The following is a 17,816-nucleotide window of genomic DNA, read 5'->3' on the forward strand; positions in this document are numbered from 1 at the left end:
ACAATTTTTAAAATTTTCAACAAGTTAAAACATTTTTTTATGCTCAAGGCAAAATTGTGAACCTTTTTATGAATTATTTATTGCTTGTGGGTATTTAATCCAATACACTTTTTATGTTTTAAAACCTAATTTGAAGTTTTCACAGTTATAAAAAACTTTTGTGTACAGAATGTTTCGTGGTCTACTTGATTGTGTATAATTAACTTTTACAACCAAAAAATCCATTCACACTTAAACTTAAGAAAGAAAAAAAATAAAATAAGAATAATTTTTTGGCTAAGAATTGTGAATGGGTTTAAAGGTATTTTTTGTAAACGTAAATTATGGGTGAATCAGCCAACTTTCGAGAACGGAAATGATTTTAGACAATCCATATTATTATTCATTATGCAATATACTGTGTACCAATATAATGACTCACGCACATCAAAAGCTCGCCGACAGAGACATGCCAAATAAGTCACAGTTTTCATTGAGAGAGGGGTAGCGGGGATTTGCCGCAAAAATGTAGATTAAATTTTTAGATATTTACCATACAACATAGTTTTCCGATAAATCGATTTAGAGCAGTAATGAGCTATCTTGTTTTGTGGTCAGCTCGTAATTACATGGTTTATTCAAGTTAAATAAAGCGCAAACAGAGAGAATGAATGAGAGAAAATTTGGAAGTTGTTATATAGGGAAACGTGGATGCATGCAGGTGCATAGTTTTATACCCAGGTAAAAACATACCCTTTCATTCATTGATAAAAATGGTTAAGAGAAATTTTCTCACTCTACGTAATAAATTTTCTGCACAATGGTTACCAGATTGTCGCTATGTTGGGAAGAGATTAGGTAAGATAACACGAATTGGACGAACCCGAAACCAGAGGGACGAAAAAGTTCCGAGGTCTGGCTCCAAATACAATGATCAGAATTCGTACCCCGCGGATTTGACCCCCACGTAAAGCTTTTACTTGAATGAAGTTGTTTTCTTAGGAAGCCGTTTGATTTATGCATGCAAGTGATAAAGGTATTGATAAAGCTTACAAATCAGCGATCGGCGGTCGCCACAAAAAAAAAAACTTCAATTCTATTTTACCATATTTAAAGTGACAAAGGAAACCCAAGCGCCTGGGAATGGTTATGGGGATTGCAACTCTATTTCACGAATAATGAAGTTTTTGACGATTTCTCCCCAACGGGGGATTTGAATCATAGACAATCTTTGTGATATTTTCACCGAAATGCGTATATTGTTGAAGTTGATAACAAAGGTATAACTTGATACAACTACTTCATGCCATCTTTTGATGTCTTTTAATTGCCGACAGCAATCTTCAGGTGTTCATACGCATACGATGAAATTGTGTAATTTTTTTCATTTTTCTGTCAATTGCATGCATACAGCAAATGGCGTGAAAAGAAATGTAAGAATTTACAACATGTAGTTTGCCAGCATTCTTCGGCATATAATTTCTTCATACACCTGGCCACACAGGGATTATGAAAATCTTAAGCGCCTTATTCAAACAAAGTAACGTCCCATATATACGCTATGAAATGTCATATTTAAACGGAATGATATACCGTTCTATTAAAAGAATGCCATCATATTGTTACCCTTGAATGATGTGCACTTTAAAAATTCTTCACATAGTTTGACACAGGTTAATATACTAGTATATACATCGACAGGATTAGGTTCCATTTTAATGTGTCCCAATCTGAGTTATATTCAGTGATCTTTGAAGGAGTTCATCACAGCAATATCAGACGGCATTTGACCCCTAACAGCAAAATGCATTTGGTTAACTGATAAACGATCACATCAAAGCGTATCAGGCCTTTGATTGGTCTGTAATATAAAAACACCGAAAAACTTGATTTGAGACAACTGTTGTCGATCACGTCGGAAAGATAACAAATCTAGCTAAAATTATGTATTCTTGGGATATTTGATATTGGATTATCTACAACTAATGAATATTTAACGTGTTGTATGAGTCTTTGAGCTAAAAGTATTGTATGAGAGAGAGAGAGAGAGAGAGAGAGAGAGAGAGAGAGAGAGAGAGAGAGAGAGGGGGGGGTAGGGTTTTTCTAGATTTTATGTTCAAGAAATAACAACAGGCAATTTTATTCATAATTACTTCCATATGCCCCCACCCCAGCCAATTTCGTGCAAAAAAAAAGTTTCAAATTAAAAAATCGATCAAAAAATTCTTCCGTGCAGCCGACTAGAGCATAACGTTAAAACGCAGCGAGTCGATGCAGAAGCCCTCACTGGATAACCTTAAGACCTCCAAAAATATACAGAGTATCATTGATAATCGTTAGCATTTAGGGTCTTGTCATCCAAGAATAATGCCTTTAGATTTATGGGCTCTCGTCTCAATAACTAATCGCTAGATGTGTTCATCGAACTCGATCTCATTACCACCGGCTCTCCGCTCGCCCTCCTTTGACTCAGTGTTGGCAAATTTGCTACAAAAAAGGTTTTTTAAATTGGTACCCCCAGATAGCAATCATTTGGCCACACACTTCCAATTTCCTCGATCTTTATGACAAGGAAGACTTAATAAATTGAAATGTTTACAGGTGTTAACCACAAAAATCTTCGCGGTTGGTGATGCTATGATCACATAGGTTCCTTTCGGATCTCTCGTTTGGCCACGTCATGTAAATCATCTGGGAAATTTGGCTGTGCGAGCAATATCCAGTGTCATTTCTGGCTAAAGAAGCTTCGATAACCGTAATTGGAATCATAAGTAAGGCTGGCGTTATGTTTTATAGCCCCCTTGACCCCGGGTAAAATTCCACCCACGCGTAAAAGCCTCGGTTTTATGGGGCTGATTCAGACAAAATCTCATTATAATGTTGTGAAGTCATCACGGTTTTAAGAAAAATATTTTCAGACATGTAAATAAAGGGAACCTTTTCCCCCCTAGTTTTATTGTTTGTGCTATATTCCCTCTGGCTCCTGGGGTATGTTTGAAGTGTATATAATAGGAACAAGTTGTTACCTTGTGAGAGCTATGCATTCATCAGAGACGATATATGAAGCTAGGGGGTAAAATGATGTATTACTTGGGATTATTGAAAACGCCGTTCTCTAACAAACAATTCATGATGGTGCAGTTTTCTTACAAAATCGTTGTAATTGCATATCGTTTACAGAGTACTTTTACAACAGAAAACCCTTATAATGTAAAAGTGCAATTGTGCTTTACTTATACTTTATTCTGTAAGCAAGAAAATTAGATGATGATTACGTTGAAATGAAAATGGAAGAATCTTGAAGCACCTGATGCATCATTATCTTAATTATGTAAAACTTCAAAGTGAAAGAAGTGCCGCTATTCATGTAGAGTGTCTCTTATGAATTTCAGTCCTATGAATATGATTCCAAATTTTTTTTTTCAAATTAAGTTGAATTTTGTAAGGTTAAAACCTGTTGTTCTATAGTTTTTTCTAGGTGCATTACGCATCTGTCTGTTTGTTTTTATTGGATTTGACAGTAAGAATCCCTACGTGTTCAAATCATTCGAAAGTAACTAGGTATTATCCATACTGCATGAGGGGATATGAATGGGCCAGTAGAAGGCAACAAGTTCACCATGGTTCGTTCACAGATCTCTCATTGGTTTTGTACTTGGGTAACATTAAGTCAGGTCAACTTCACTTAACGATTACACAGTTCAAACTACTTTCTGTAAAATGTTGCTGAGAAAAAATTCCGTTATGGTTACGATATGGGAGGCGCAAAGTTTGCTGAACAACACCACTGAAGCTTCTCTTTTATCTCGCCAAAATGCTCGGAATTTCTCTGATTTAATTTTGATTTTAAATTTTAATCTATCAGTCATCTGAAGAGGCGTGTACAGCGGTTGAATTGAATTTCTTATTTTCCATCTCACCATTTTCAAGAAGGTTGGGTGGTTAACAAATTACCCATCAAATCTATCTTGTTTCTTTAGATATTAATTTTCTATTTATAAAATGTTATTCAGCGAAAATATTTCAAATATATAAGCTTTAAAATTTGGATATGTTCCTGTATCTTCATACAAAACTCTTCTTCTCAATGAGATAAAAATAGCCAAAAAAATGACCACAACTATCGAGCCCTCTTAATAGTTGTTACATATAGTTATTCTTGCGGTGAAACGAAACATTGTCAATTTCGAGTAACATACACGTATCCTGTTTTGACAAACTAGTTAATTCATTTCTGGAACTTTGCCAGTTTTATTGACTTAATAAGATGAATAGTAAATATAAATATTTTGATTCAAACAATTCTTTAAAATGATAACACGGGAGCGTCGGACTTATTTATAAGTACACCCCTTCTATCAAAATTGATACATGTACTTCGTTATTCTTATAATCATTACTTATCAGTTTTGAGAATAACAACATGTTAATGGGAAGATAATTATTTTTCTGGAGAATTACCCACAAACTCTAATTCACCTTCATAAGCATTGAATATTAAGATTTCCGGTACTTGTTTCGACTCTTTTCTCTTAATGAAAATGTTTGAACTAAGATACCCTTTGAATATATCTACAAACATTAATAAATATCTGTTTGACTATCAGATTTAATCCATGTCTCCCCAATGCAGCGCTATCCTTTTAACTTAATGAACCTTCGAAACGCCATTTACTCCGGGTTAACGTTACGTTTCATATGAAGACAGAGACATTACTGTACCTAAAGACCTTCAATGATATTGCTGTTTTCTCAATCAATATTGATATTAAATACATGTATATGTAATTCACGACGAACTTAGATTACCGTGTGGTCGTATCTTGATTGCTTTGAACCTGCATCTAGAAATAAAAGTTTACTTATGTTGTAATAATAAAACTAAGGATATTGGCTTCTTAATAAGCTGTCGTAGTCTCTTATGGAGGGTGCATAATGCACGTACATGTATAGGGCATGGTGTGATTATTATAGTGACAATAGACTTACATACCCAAAAAAAAAATAATGGCTGATTTACCATAATTAATATGAATTAACGCATCACATCAAATCCTTGCAGTTCACAAACTCAAATTCAACAAGAGACAATGGCAGAGTACCTCCTCAGTTTTTAAGGAGGCTGGCTGGGCAACAAATTACCAATCAAATCTACCTGCTTTGTTAAGATATGAGTTTTATAGTTATAAACTGTTATTCAGTAAAGGCAAATTTCAAATATAGAAGCTTTAAATTTTGAATGTATTCCTATATCTTTATACAGAACTCTTCTTTTGAAGGAGTTTAAAATAGCCTGAAAAATTGCCATGAACGTTGAGCTCTCTTAACCTATATCCTCACCATTTTCTCCTCTCGATCTAATGTAGCTAGTAGTGTTATGCATGCATCGTTATAAACGCGAAGAAAGAGAACGAGAAAGACCATTTTAACAACATCATATATCTTAGTATTTCAAGTATAGAATGCTGAAATAAGCCGGAATTTCATATCAATCATTGATCTAATGTTTCATTTTCAAAACAACATTACAAAACTTGGCAAGTAGCACCTGCTATAATGTCTTGAAAATTTTTGCTCTTTCTCTTTGCACATCTTTATAATCTAAACCAGGTGGATGCCGCGAGCTTTTTCTTATACTTACTTATTTTTTTAATTTATTTCTATTAATTGCTTTATTTGTTTGAATTTAGTTGTCCTGGTTGAATTGCAGTATAGAATGCATGCGAGCAAAGTTTTTCTAATTCCTATGAATACAACAGATATACAACTAGAGTCTAACATGTTCATTATTGTAATATGCCAGCTTTGTTTCTCTCTACGATTTCTCTGTATTTTTTTTAAAACCTTGCTTCTTATCTGTTTCATAAAACGCTGATATATACAATTTTTATCAATCAGATTTAAACTTTTTACCTCTATTCGAGCAGTTTCTTCTTTATATTTTTATTTTTACAACCACTTCCTGGTTCTGATATCAGTCATTCTGATATGTACCAAGTCTGCTGCATGGCGGGAAAATTATGATACCACAACGCAAAATTCTTTTAAGAACGAAACGCAGACATCAGCATAGTTCGAATAAGCAATGTTTTTGTCATTGCATTTAAAGGGGATAAAAACCCATCACATCATAACTTCCAAGAATGAGATAACCAAATGATCACCTTCCCCTCCCACTGCAGCTAATGCTATCTCAATGTTGTCAATGTTAGACTTGACAACATGAACAAAAAACAACTAAAAATGTGTGATAGACAGAGAGAGAGAGAGTGATGTCTGCTCGCTGCACACCCATTCTGAGAACTGACATGGGCTCTGCTGTAGCTTTATTTCTTTGGCATGCACCATGAGGTGTTCCTTCCTGTGATTTAGTTGATTTGTTTTAATTCACTCTGGCATTTTATGCCATATACCTGCTCCAAGATTTTTGCCTGTGTGTGAATATCTTTGGAATTAATCAAGGTTTTTTGGCGTTTAGTGACAGTTATATTATTCAAAGGCGGGCTACATATATTTTTTGTTACAAAATTTTGCTGATGAAGATTTATAAATTTTTTTCTTTTCAAGAATCACAGAATCTTCGTATTCAACATGTCCTGTGTACACATTCAACATAAACAATGAGAATCTAAAAATGGTTTCGTACTGAACAAGAAATGAAATGATAAAAGGCATTACAAATAGAAAACCCCATCAATAAAGTTCGAATATATATCTTATAAACTCGATGACATATCTGCATGTACTCGTTTACGTTTGTGGGGGAAGACCTTTGTCACGTTACTGTCCATAATTAAGAAAGTTATTGACTTCAGCCAGTATTACGTACATTGTATATCAATAAGCATAACAAACGACTCTTTGGTCAGATGCACCGGGAAACCTTATCAGGAAACAGAGAAAGAGTTAATATAATGTCAACAACATTCAATTATGGACTTAGACTCTGTGTGTTTGTTTGTGGCGTCCCGCCGGTCGCAAAGAAAAACCGCAAAGACACACGGGGTCAGCCAAAACAATGCTGGGCTGTCAATCACCGACCGATGGCGTGGGGTGGTCATGTGTATACCCGCTGTCTATGATAAAACAAACGTAAACCTGTGTTAACCACATAAGACGAATATGATATACCCTGTTCCGCGGACAAAATAAGCGTTTGATATAAAAATAATCATCAGTGTCATGTTTCGTGTTTATTCAAACGCACCCCAGCAGAAGACCGTGTTGAGGTTTAATCGACTCCGATCCGTCTCTCATACATCGTACGGCATAACACTATACCCTTAATAAGCTGAGTAACAATAGGAAAAAAGAGGAGAAACCCCGCATTATTCACATAGTAAGGAAATGCCGCCGGACGCCTCACTCTTTTCCGGTGTCTGGGGCATGTCTTGCATCCGAACTGAACGCGCCCAGACCGATTAAGCCAAAAGTTGATTAACCTTCGACCTATCGTCTGATACCTCCGTGTATATGGAAAACATAATGACGATAAAAAAAGGATGCATGGGTTATAAAAACGATATCACACCCATATTAAATACTCGAATAATACAAACAGATGTACGAATATCTATATCAATAAGAGCGTGAACTTTCATGTGGCAGCTAGAGTATTTTAGGGACCATTTTCAGTAAAAGCGTGATCTTTTGCAAAGGGTAGGGCAAAATGTGTTTGGAACATTTTTGTTGAGTAAGAATTTTCATTCAGTGAGGAATGTGTGTCCAAAATATACTAACGATGATTGATGAGTGCCAAAGTTGGATCTGCGACGTTTATATATGGAACACATTGAGAAAATTGATAGAAAAAAAACGACCCTTGGAAATTAGATATATCTAAAGAATGCAGTTGAACTCAAAAACTTTTCGTGGCGTTGACAAACATTTCCTGTTGATTTGGCGTTATATAACTCTCTCTCTCTCTCTCTCTCTCTCTCTCTCTCTCTCTCTCTCTCTCTCTCTCTCTCTCTCTCTCTCTCTCTCTCTCTCTCTCTCTCTCTCTCTCTCTCTCTCTCTCTCTCTCTCTCTCTCTCTCTCAAACAGCAAGTCTTACCGGTATACCGGAATATACCAATTAGTGTGGAACAATTTCTATTTCAAAAAATACCAGTGAAATTAAATTGATGTGTCATATATATTGTAAATTTTGAGTTCACTAAATGAAGGTAAATGCAAAGGGTACATGCACAATAGCTGTCTTTTTATAAGCCTCCACCCTTTCATTTCAATTATGCAAGGTGTATACATTTATATATGTATGGCTTATCGAAGATCACATAGCGAAAACGAACGGAACTGTTGCAGACACAAAACATGTGCATTGTATGTATAAATATGCCCTTCAAAGGAGTTTCTATATTTTTTAATAAGGTACTTTAATTTTTGAAAAGGGACATTTTCTGGTAATTGTATTAATGTACATGAATGTACATGTCCGGATTTTTGGGCGGAATAATTTCAGTAGAAAGGGTGGAATCTCACTCTTTTAATATATTTGCCCTTTTCAAAAACCATTATTCAACAACTTCCTCGAATACCGCCCAATATATTCAACGCCCCTTTTCCAGTTAAACCTTTGATTCTATTTTGTAATAAAATAATTACCATACGTATATTTTACAAAACAGTAATCAGATCTGAAACAGAGATTATAGTTCTTACCCCGACACTTAGTTGAAATTGGAGAATTTGCCATGTTTCTCTCATTCAAGGTCAATGGCAAAAAAGGAACACTTAATTTTTTATTTTTTTTTTGCAGACAGACAAATGGTCGGCCAAAATAATGTTTGCACGCAATGCTTTTGTTTTGTTTTTGCATAATACAGCATTTTGTAAGCGCAAGTTGCATCAGATAACAGCCGAACTAATTTTTCTTTGGATTATCATTATTTCATCTAACAGTTCAGTTGCGACGCAAAAGTGTGAAGAAGCACACTTTGCCCCCCTCCGGTAGATATACAATGCCTAGTGAAAAAGTATAGCAAGGAGTTTACTTCAAAAACACCCTCTTTTCTTATTTTGTCACCAATACTTGTTCTGCTTTCACAGCTTAAAATTTCGGTCGGTGCAGACGGCATAGGTTTTTTTTTTAGTTTTTTGGGGGATTATCAGCAATTTTGATAACATCTAATTGCTTGGAGGGGGAAATTAAAGAAAAAATATTGGAGAAAGAATGAATGAAGTATCGAATGAATGAAGATAGTGGAGTGAATGTATGAAAGTTTACAAACATTCAATTTACTGTGTAATAAACGCTGACATGTAAATGTATCTCAAAGGAAGACGTAGATAATATGAATGGATTTTTCAGTTGGTTGTAAAAGTTTTACAATCTTGTCAACTATTTCATAGTAATATTGAAAAGGAAAGGAAAGAAAACTAACTTCGGGATATGGAATGGAATCTTAATTACATTATGAATGTATTCTTGAACCGCTCTGTATCGAATATCGATCACTCGATACAATACGGTCGAGGGCCCCTTGTACAGCCTATAAATATCAGTTCGGATGGCAACAATTAACAGTTGATAAAAATAATTAATTCCCACTAATTAGTTCTAACACCATTTCAGAGCTGACTTAATCTGCAAAGTGTCAATCCAGCGTTGAATAGATGGTATTTAATCCTGCCATCTGCCTAGTTCTTGTGGAGCAAACAATAAGGGCGGGAACAATGGCCCCTGGAATTTGGGCCCTGGCTTATTGGCTGTAATTCCCTAGATTCCAAGATACGACCTTGATGCAAGATCCGAACTCTTTGAGAACGTATCTTCCCCCCAGACAGTTTCTGCACGAGTACTATTGTCTTTTTCGCTTATTGTCTCCCGAGTTTGACAGTGGAGACAGCGATTGTACCGGGTTCTCCTTCAGAAGATGGCCGACCAGTCGTTTATCTCTTACAAGACGTCCATCATGCTTCTATCGACTCTCATCGATTCTGTCGAAATCTTTTTGCAAATGGACCATGTTTAAGAACATTGCCGTTTGTGTGGTCCATGACCCACCGGATTTTCGACGGTCATTTTTTTTTCAGATACAAATTACTAGAATGCAAATTCATCAATATTCTATATACTAGTATCTGGAATGCATCGACTTAAAAACTAGCAAAGACGCATGGTTTCAAATTTGTCTGCTTGCCTTTATGCTACCATTCATCTTTCCATTAATTTGAAACATTTGAGATTTATTTTTTAACCCGCAGAAACGCTTGTAAACTTAGGTTCCGGGGGTTTTCATTAATACTTTAAATCAAATCTAAAAATAAACATTTCCTTCCCCAAAAAAATCGTTCCAATTAAAATAAAAAAAACTTTGGTTCATAATGACATGGGGGATGGAAAAGTTTGTTTCCAACAGATGAAAAAGCTGTTCATGAAGATGACTCTAATCGCTGCTTTATTTTTTTCCCCTGTGTGTTACGTAACGATCTCGACTTGATAAGTTAGCGGTAATTAGCCAAACGGAAAGAAGTTCCCCTCACCTGACTAGTTTTCATGGCACACTTTCAAATTTCGGTAAAATAGCTTGTCTTGGCTCAAACTTCACTCGATTTTCTCAGCAGATCAAAATCTCTTAATATTTAATGATCTCCTCGTCATATCGTATGTCATATCGCTTATATCAATCGTTTTTGAGCTGGAGAAGTTTATCTTTTAGGCACGAATACGAGGGGCTTAAAAAGGGTATATAAAGCTTCGTAGATTAAGATAGCAGATGATTTTGGGGCGAAATAAGTGGTGCCGCAGAACTCGCAAGGTGTTTTCTGTATCATATTGCCTTCAATTTTCACATAAAGCATAATATTTGGAATAACAGATATTTGAAAAAAAAATGCAGCTTATTAGAAAAATTGTATGCAGCTGAAGCGTTGTTTTCATTGTTTGAAAAGTTCTCAGTGGTAATAAAATGAATAATCTTTTGCAATTTTTCATACCTGTCATGCTTATTAATTGTTATGTCCTACCTCTATAATTCGTCATGACCTATATACGTGTAAGTACAGATTATCATGACACTGTCGCTGAAAGATAGTGGGCTTTTTGTTGATTTAAAGGATAACCCCTTCGACTCAAAACTTTTTCGAAACTAATTCCTCGGGAAGGTCATAAATAATGAGTACATTGCGTGTAATTGACCTCTTTTTCATAAAAACAAATTATTGACTCGGTGTCTAGGAGGAGCAAGATAAGATAAAAGAGTCAACGCATTGCGTGTTTCAGACAATCAAGTGCGCCACCCACCGTCAGCAACTCGCCTTATTCATCACTGAACGCACCCGAATTCTCAAACGGGTTACTCTTTAGTTAGCTCTATCGCGCAGGATAGCTACTATTACGATCTATATGTTAATGACGCTATTTTTTGGCAGATGAAATATGATCCATAGCTTTATAGTGGGAGATAAGGTTATTTAATTTTTTTTTAAAGAAAAAAAATGTTTTGGTATAACTGTTCAAGGTTAAGTTAATTACAAAGTAGATAAAAATAACATTTTAAGCAAGGCTGAACGATGAGAATGACCGTTGGGTTATTGATAGGTGTTTATTTAATCCTCGATGTCTGGTGAGGAAAATAATAAATCTAAAAAAAAAAATATTTTATCTGTAAGTCTATTAAAAATGTACGATTTTCAAAAACTATCTTCTTAGTTATAGTGTATATACTGACGAATTCATATAAATTCATTATTGTATTATAAGAATAAAATAATATGAATAGAGGTATATAAACTACAAACCAATTTCAAAATAAGGGAATAGTCACATTATGAATTGCTGGATGCGATTTGCTCTCATCGGGGAAATTTCACATACTACACTGAAGCGAACCTTCTAATAATAATTTGTCTAAAAAAATCTTTAAAATCTATTACCAAATTAACTTCCATTCTTTCTATATTTTTGGTGTATCTATACAATGTCATATTTTAAATCGAGTTGAATTCAGTTAAATTGACATTGCCCACGCCAGTTAATTTGCCTTCTTTTGTAGTAAAAGAAATCCATATATCAAAAGCATCCAGATTTTTAGCTATTGAATTCATCTTTTAAAAGAATACCAACAATTCAAAAATTCAATACATGCACAGTTCATAATCCTTTTTCAATTAAACATATCACGTTCAAATCAGGACTATCTAAAACCAGTTATGATGCAAAATATAGGAATTTAACGAAGTAATGTATTATACAAAGTTAAGAATAAAAAAAAAATAATCTGTTGAAAACGAAGAGAAAAATGACGGTTTGAAGTCACGACAAACAATGAATGGGGAAGATTAATGGTGGATTGAATAACGCCGTTTTGTTAAGGATGAAATCATTGTGTCATATTCGCATGATTTGTGGATTCTGTGCAGCCCTTGACATTTACAAATAATTGCTTGGTCGATTTAGTTTCGATTTACGACGATGTTTGTTTTCTTGCTGTCCTATTTGTCTGCGATTCCTGCAAACAAAATTGTCTGTGATTTCTGCAAACAATATTAGTGGCGCTTTGTGCAATAATTCTTGACTTTGGGTTTTCCCTCTTGTGTATTCGTACATGATACATTATGAAAATAAATTTCATTTCGGCTCGTCAATTTCTGATCATAAGTACAAGTGGACTAGGCCGACTCGTCCCCCCCCCCCCCTCCGTGCGATAGTTCCCCCGGGATTTATTATTGCTTACATTTAAAACTTAATCAATTTGATCAGAAATATGTCTTTCAAAAAAGGGAAAATTTTCAGTTCAATATCGCAGGGTGATTCTGTCCACATGCGCAGATCTAGAGGATACCTCGGTGGGGGTGGGGGTCTGCCCCCCCCCCCCCCTGAAAAATTCAAATTTCTTAAATTTACTAGATCCTCGGATCTCTTCGTAAACATGGAAAGAAAATGTACCCAATCCCCTTGGAAAAATTATTTTCTGGATCCGCGCATGGCCCTGTGGGTGGACGATGCTCGGGCCCGCCCAGCATGCAGCCATGGGTGAGGTATGATTGCTTTCTGAACGTAAATGTAAAGTATCTATGTGTTTCTTGTGCGGACTATAGAGTAGTGGTCGTGGATACCTTATACATGTGAATTTTTTTTCAACCAGCATTCTGAATGTATGCATTTTATTTTATTCAAAAATGTTTTTCAGTTAATATACATAAGATATTTTTTATTAAATTTTGACAGATATACAAGGTTTGGCGAGGTTGGTTCTCTGTTTTATTGCTCGTGATACTAATCTGTGTTGGCAAAATAAATGAGATAGTGGTGCGGGTTGAAGAAATAAATATTGATATTGCAAAAGTAATATTTTCATGTCGTTTATTAGTATTTTGAAATATCCCAAAAATATAGGAATCAAAATTATGGTTTAAAAAATCAAAATCAAGAATTTAAAAAAAAAATTAAGAATCAAGAATTGAAAATTCCGGAGGTAGGATATGATGGCGTTCAATATCGTAGGGTAGATCCTGTCAAGTTCTGATTTATTGATTAAAAAAAAATAAATTTGGTCGGGATCAAAAGACAAAACTTTTGTATAGTCGATAAAGTTACTACATCGTCAACCAAAGGGGAGAGAATCGCGACATGTATCAACAATGGCGTTTCTCATCAAGAACGGAAGAATAAGTTTGAAAAGTTTTGTTGGTGGGGCTTGCATAGTTTTTGTGCCATGGATATCACACCTAGGATCTAGCTTGCAATATCTCTACACAGACTTTTGGTTATACTTGCTACTATTATATATAATTTTGTACAATGGCGGCTTGGTGCTCTTTAGTTTCATTACAACAAGTGGCATCCAGTCTGAATTCTACAAGGTATTTTGTATTTTGAATTCTGAAAACAAACAGTACTCGAAAAAAACCCACTAGCCTAATTAGACAAGAAAATCTATAAGAGATGCATTTAATTTTCACCTCTCAAATACACACTTAAACAGCTGTTTTGCCATGTGACATGCAGCAACAAGTCCCTAAGTTAGCTGTTGTGATGAACCTATTCTTACACATAGTAAAATTCTGCATTTTACTTTACATGCATATTTTGACAGGTGGCTGTTCGAGGGGGTTTCCTGGGACTGACTTTTGGAATCGGCTATCTCATTAGTTGCTCACACACAACTCTGAACCATTTCGGTTGGTACTTGATGGGTCTCAGTTTCTTCCATTTCTCTGAGTATCTAACCACAGCAGCTACCAACCCCTCCTCCCTAACCCTTGACTCCTACCTGCTGGACCACAGCAGGGAGTACAAGATGGCAGCAGTGGCCAGCTGGCTAGAGTTCTTTGTAGAGTGGTATATAGCACCAGGTAATGCTCTTCTGATTACAGTACATGTACTATACACATTTCACTTAGTCAGTTAGTCTTAAGTAAAAAGCAATGTAATGATATATGCATCAACCTTATTTGCAAGTTTCAGGAAGAATGTATAATTTGGCAAAAGTAACATTAATAGTTTTCATACCACTTATTTTTTTGAAATGTAAACCAAAATTTGTTACAAAACTTCAAATTGATTTTCTTAAATAGTACCGATGTAAAATATCAAAAATAATGACTTTTCATTCATATAAATTTCATTGACAAGCCAGTTCTACAATTAATTTTACCCGAATAATCTTCACATCTCATTAAAAATTCAAAATCTTGTTTTCAGTATTTTTCCATACTTTCTTTAATTAATAATTACGGTAACTCTGAATTATTTTGTTTTTCAGGTTTAAAGCAGTACTTTTATTTATCAGTCTGTGGTGTGCTACTAGTCCTGTTTGGAGAATCTCTGAGGAAAGCCAGTATGATAACAGCCTCTACAAACTTTAACCATTATGTACAGTACGTCAAACGTCCCGGCCATCAGCTGGTCACCAAGGGAGTGTACTCTTGGTGCCGACATCCGTCCTACGTGGGTTGGTTTTACTGGAGTATTGGAACACAGGTATTTAGTGCTCTTGGGTTGTTGGAAGATTTAAACGACCTATAATTCACAATATGTAGGGCTGCACCATCTTTCGAAGATAAAAGCAAGATTAAATCATGTTAGAGATTAAACATGCAATAAACTGTAGTTTTTATCAGTGTTTATGCTTTTCATGCTGTTTTGAAGCTGTCATAAAAAAATGTGACTAGAGCTACTTTAGATACACATTTGTCATTTTACTATCTCAGCTAGTTTATGAAAACCTTGTTGATTTAAAGTGTCAGTGTGTTGTAGAATATTTTTATAAATTAGAAATTAAAAAAAAAAAATTAATCATTTTTTAAGCTGAGAATAGTATTTTGCTTTAATTAAAGTATATTTCTATCTTTAAATACATCTTCCCAAATCAAGAGTTTCTGATACACACCTCTTCTTGAAACCCTTGACTTGGGAAGATGTTTTAAATATAGATTAGACATGTTGATATTAAGGACATACTAGTATTGTGCTCTTATCAGCATATCAGATTATTGAATAATAAAAACACAACTGATAAAGAAAAAATGGAAGATAATTAGCAGAATTATTGCATTGAAAGTGCATATTAAAATTGTACCAAAGGCAATATTCATTCAGAGAAATAATCAAGTGTTAATATTAAATGACTTAATGTTATATACATGATGTATGAATGAAGATTGGAAAAAAAATTGATTTTCTTTTTCAGTTGATATTATGCAATCCCTTTTGCCTAATAGCCTACACAATAGTGTCATGGAGATTTTTCCGGGAGAGGATTTACGAAGAAGAAATCTATCTTTTGAACTTTTTCGGTGAGGATTATTTAGACTACCAGAAATCCGTTGGGACTGGATTACCATTCATTGTCGGATACACGGGTTACTCAGCACTTTAGGATTTACTCGTCTTGAGCCATTTAGCAGTTAAATCCAATGGTTCCGAACTCTGCAGACTTTCTAGTGAATTATTAATAAAATATATTCCTTCAAACTAAGTGTTGACATGCAATGCACTCAAAAAATGTCAGGGTTACCTATTTTTACAAGAATTGTTTTCAAATTTTCAGCACCCTTGGTGCATTTTTAGGCATGACATTTATATTTTTATCAATAACTACAAAACCAGAGTTATATACTTAAAAAGAATACTCAGATTGTCAATCCATGTTTTATCCCAGCTTATTTTGACATTTCTATTGAATTGTGTACTAAATCATGAAGAAAAACACATGGTCAGCCTCTGATTTTTATCAATCTATTTTATTGTGCATAAGAGTTACCAACAAACTGGTAAATTTCTACAAGAAAATTAAAGTTTTAATAGAAAATACACTTAAATTGAAAAAACTTTTTTTTAAGTTACGGAATTGTAACCTTTATTATTGAGTGTTTTCTTTTGTACATGATATGTTTGATGATATACTGTGGAATCATTAGATTTCGTGGTGGCTCAATTTTCTCGGAATTCGTGGGTACCTCTCATCCACGAAATAACATTCTCCACGAATTAATAAATTATGGCAATAAAGTCATATTTCCTTTTGTAGGTAAACGAGAATACACAAAATTAAGTCCCCACGAACCTGTAAAATTTTTAAAGCAATCCACGAAAATTGGCCCCCACAAATTTTAATGATTCCACAGTATTAAACATGGGGCCACTTGTTTGTGTACCATATTCTTGAACATTTAGTCTGCTGTCTGCATTTGTCTTTCTTTTTGGGGATTATAATTAACACGATGAATTATGAAGAAGGCATGATGCATTTATTTTAATAGAATTTGATTTTTATTTGAACATTTTAATAAAGCATTCTTGAATGCTAAAAACATGCAAGTATTATTTTGTTGTGTTATTAATTTATATGGTTGGCGTGAAGATGCTCTACATGAAACGACTCCAGTATCATTGGGAACCCTCAGCCTTTCTCCCTTCTCTACTGGTATATATCCTTGGGTTTTTTTTATTAGCTCATCTGAGCTGAAAGTCTTTTCTGATCACTTCTTATACAAATGTCCATCTGTCTTTAAGCTCTTCACATTTTCAACTTCTTCCAGAAACATTAGACTGATTTCAACCAAACTTGGCAAAAAGTATTTTTGAGTGAATAGCTTTTAAGTTTATTCAAATGCAGCACCAGGCTTTTCAAAGGGAAGACTGAATGTTTTGAAAATCTTATCAAGAACCAAACAGCCTATGATAATAAAACTTTTATATATGCTTCCTGATGGTACTGGTACATGTAAACTACTTTTTTTTTAATTTGCTTTTTCAAGATAAGGTTTATCTCTAAAATTATAAAAATAGCACATATTGTTAGTTTCTGAATATGGATTGTACTCTTTTGTGTATTAAACAGTTAAATGGGTAATATGCATGTGTACTTGGAAAGCTAAATTCTTAAGCTTTTGATATATAGTGGACAAAAATGAAATACTAATTATAGTGTGTATATATACCAGTTTATTGTTATAATCAACTGTTAACAAATGTATTTTTAAAAGAAGAGGACCAGCCCCTTGAAGTGATCATAAAACAAAGATAAATTGTAAGGAAGGAATTAAAATACATGCATACAAAATTCAATTGTTTAAGGTACGTTAAAAAAAATCAAACTATAGGTATATGAAATGAACATCTAAGCACCGAGTTAAAACTACATATATATATGTACATAAAAGCTATGTACAAGTTGCATGAATTTAAAGTAAAGTAAAAAATATTATCAATGTGTTAAAATAATTTGTTGACTGATAAAATACAAAGAAATTTAAGGAAAACAATAAACTGTTATCACAGACTGAAATTATCACGGAAAGAAACTTAATATAACAATTCTGTACATCATCATTAAAAGAAATAGGAAATGTAAGTAGATAACATTCTATATAAACAACATTATTTT

The 17,816-nt window shown here is 34.2% G+C and overlaps 1 protein-coding gene across 1 annotated transcript; it reads left to right on the top strand.

Moving 5' to 3' along the window:
• Nucleotides 1-13,519: 13,519 nt before the first annotated feature.
• On the top strand, nucleotides 13,520-15,948 carry LOC105346111 (protein-S-isoprenylcysteine O-methyltransferase). The gene is made up of 4 exons (XM_011454578.4): nucleotides 13,520-13,788; nucleotides 14,022-14,280; nucleotides 14,691-14,908; nucleotides 15,618-15,948. The coding sequence occupies exons 1-4, from the start codon at nucleotides 13,567-13,569 to the stop codon at nucleotides 15,804-15,806; spliced, it is 888 nt and encodes a 295-aa protein (XP_011452880.3). The 5' UTR covers nucleotides 13,520-13,566; the 3' UTR covers nucleotides 15,807-15,948.
• Nucleotides 15,949-17,816: the final 1,868 nt, after the last annotated feature.

This window comes from Magallana gigas, chromosome 3 (genome assembly GCF_963853765.1).
Source record: "Magallana gigas chromosome 3, xbMagGiga1.1, whole genome shotgun sequence".
Lineage (NCBI taxonomy): Eukaryota > Metazoa > Mollusca > Bivalvia > Ostreida > Ostreidae > Magallana > Magallana gigas.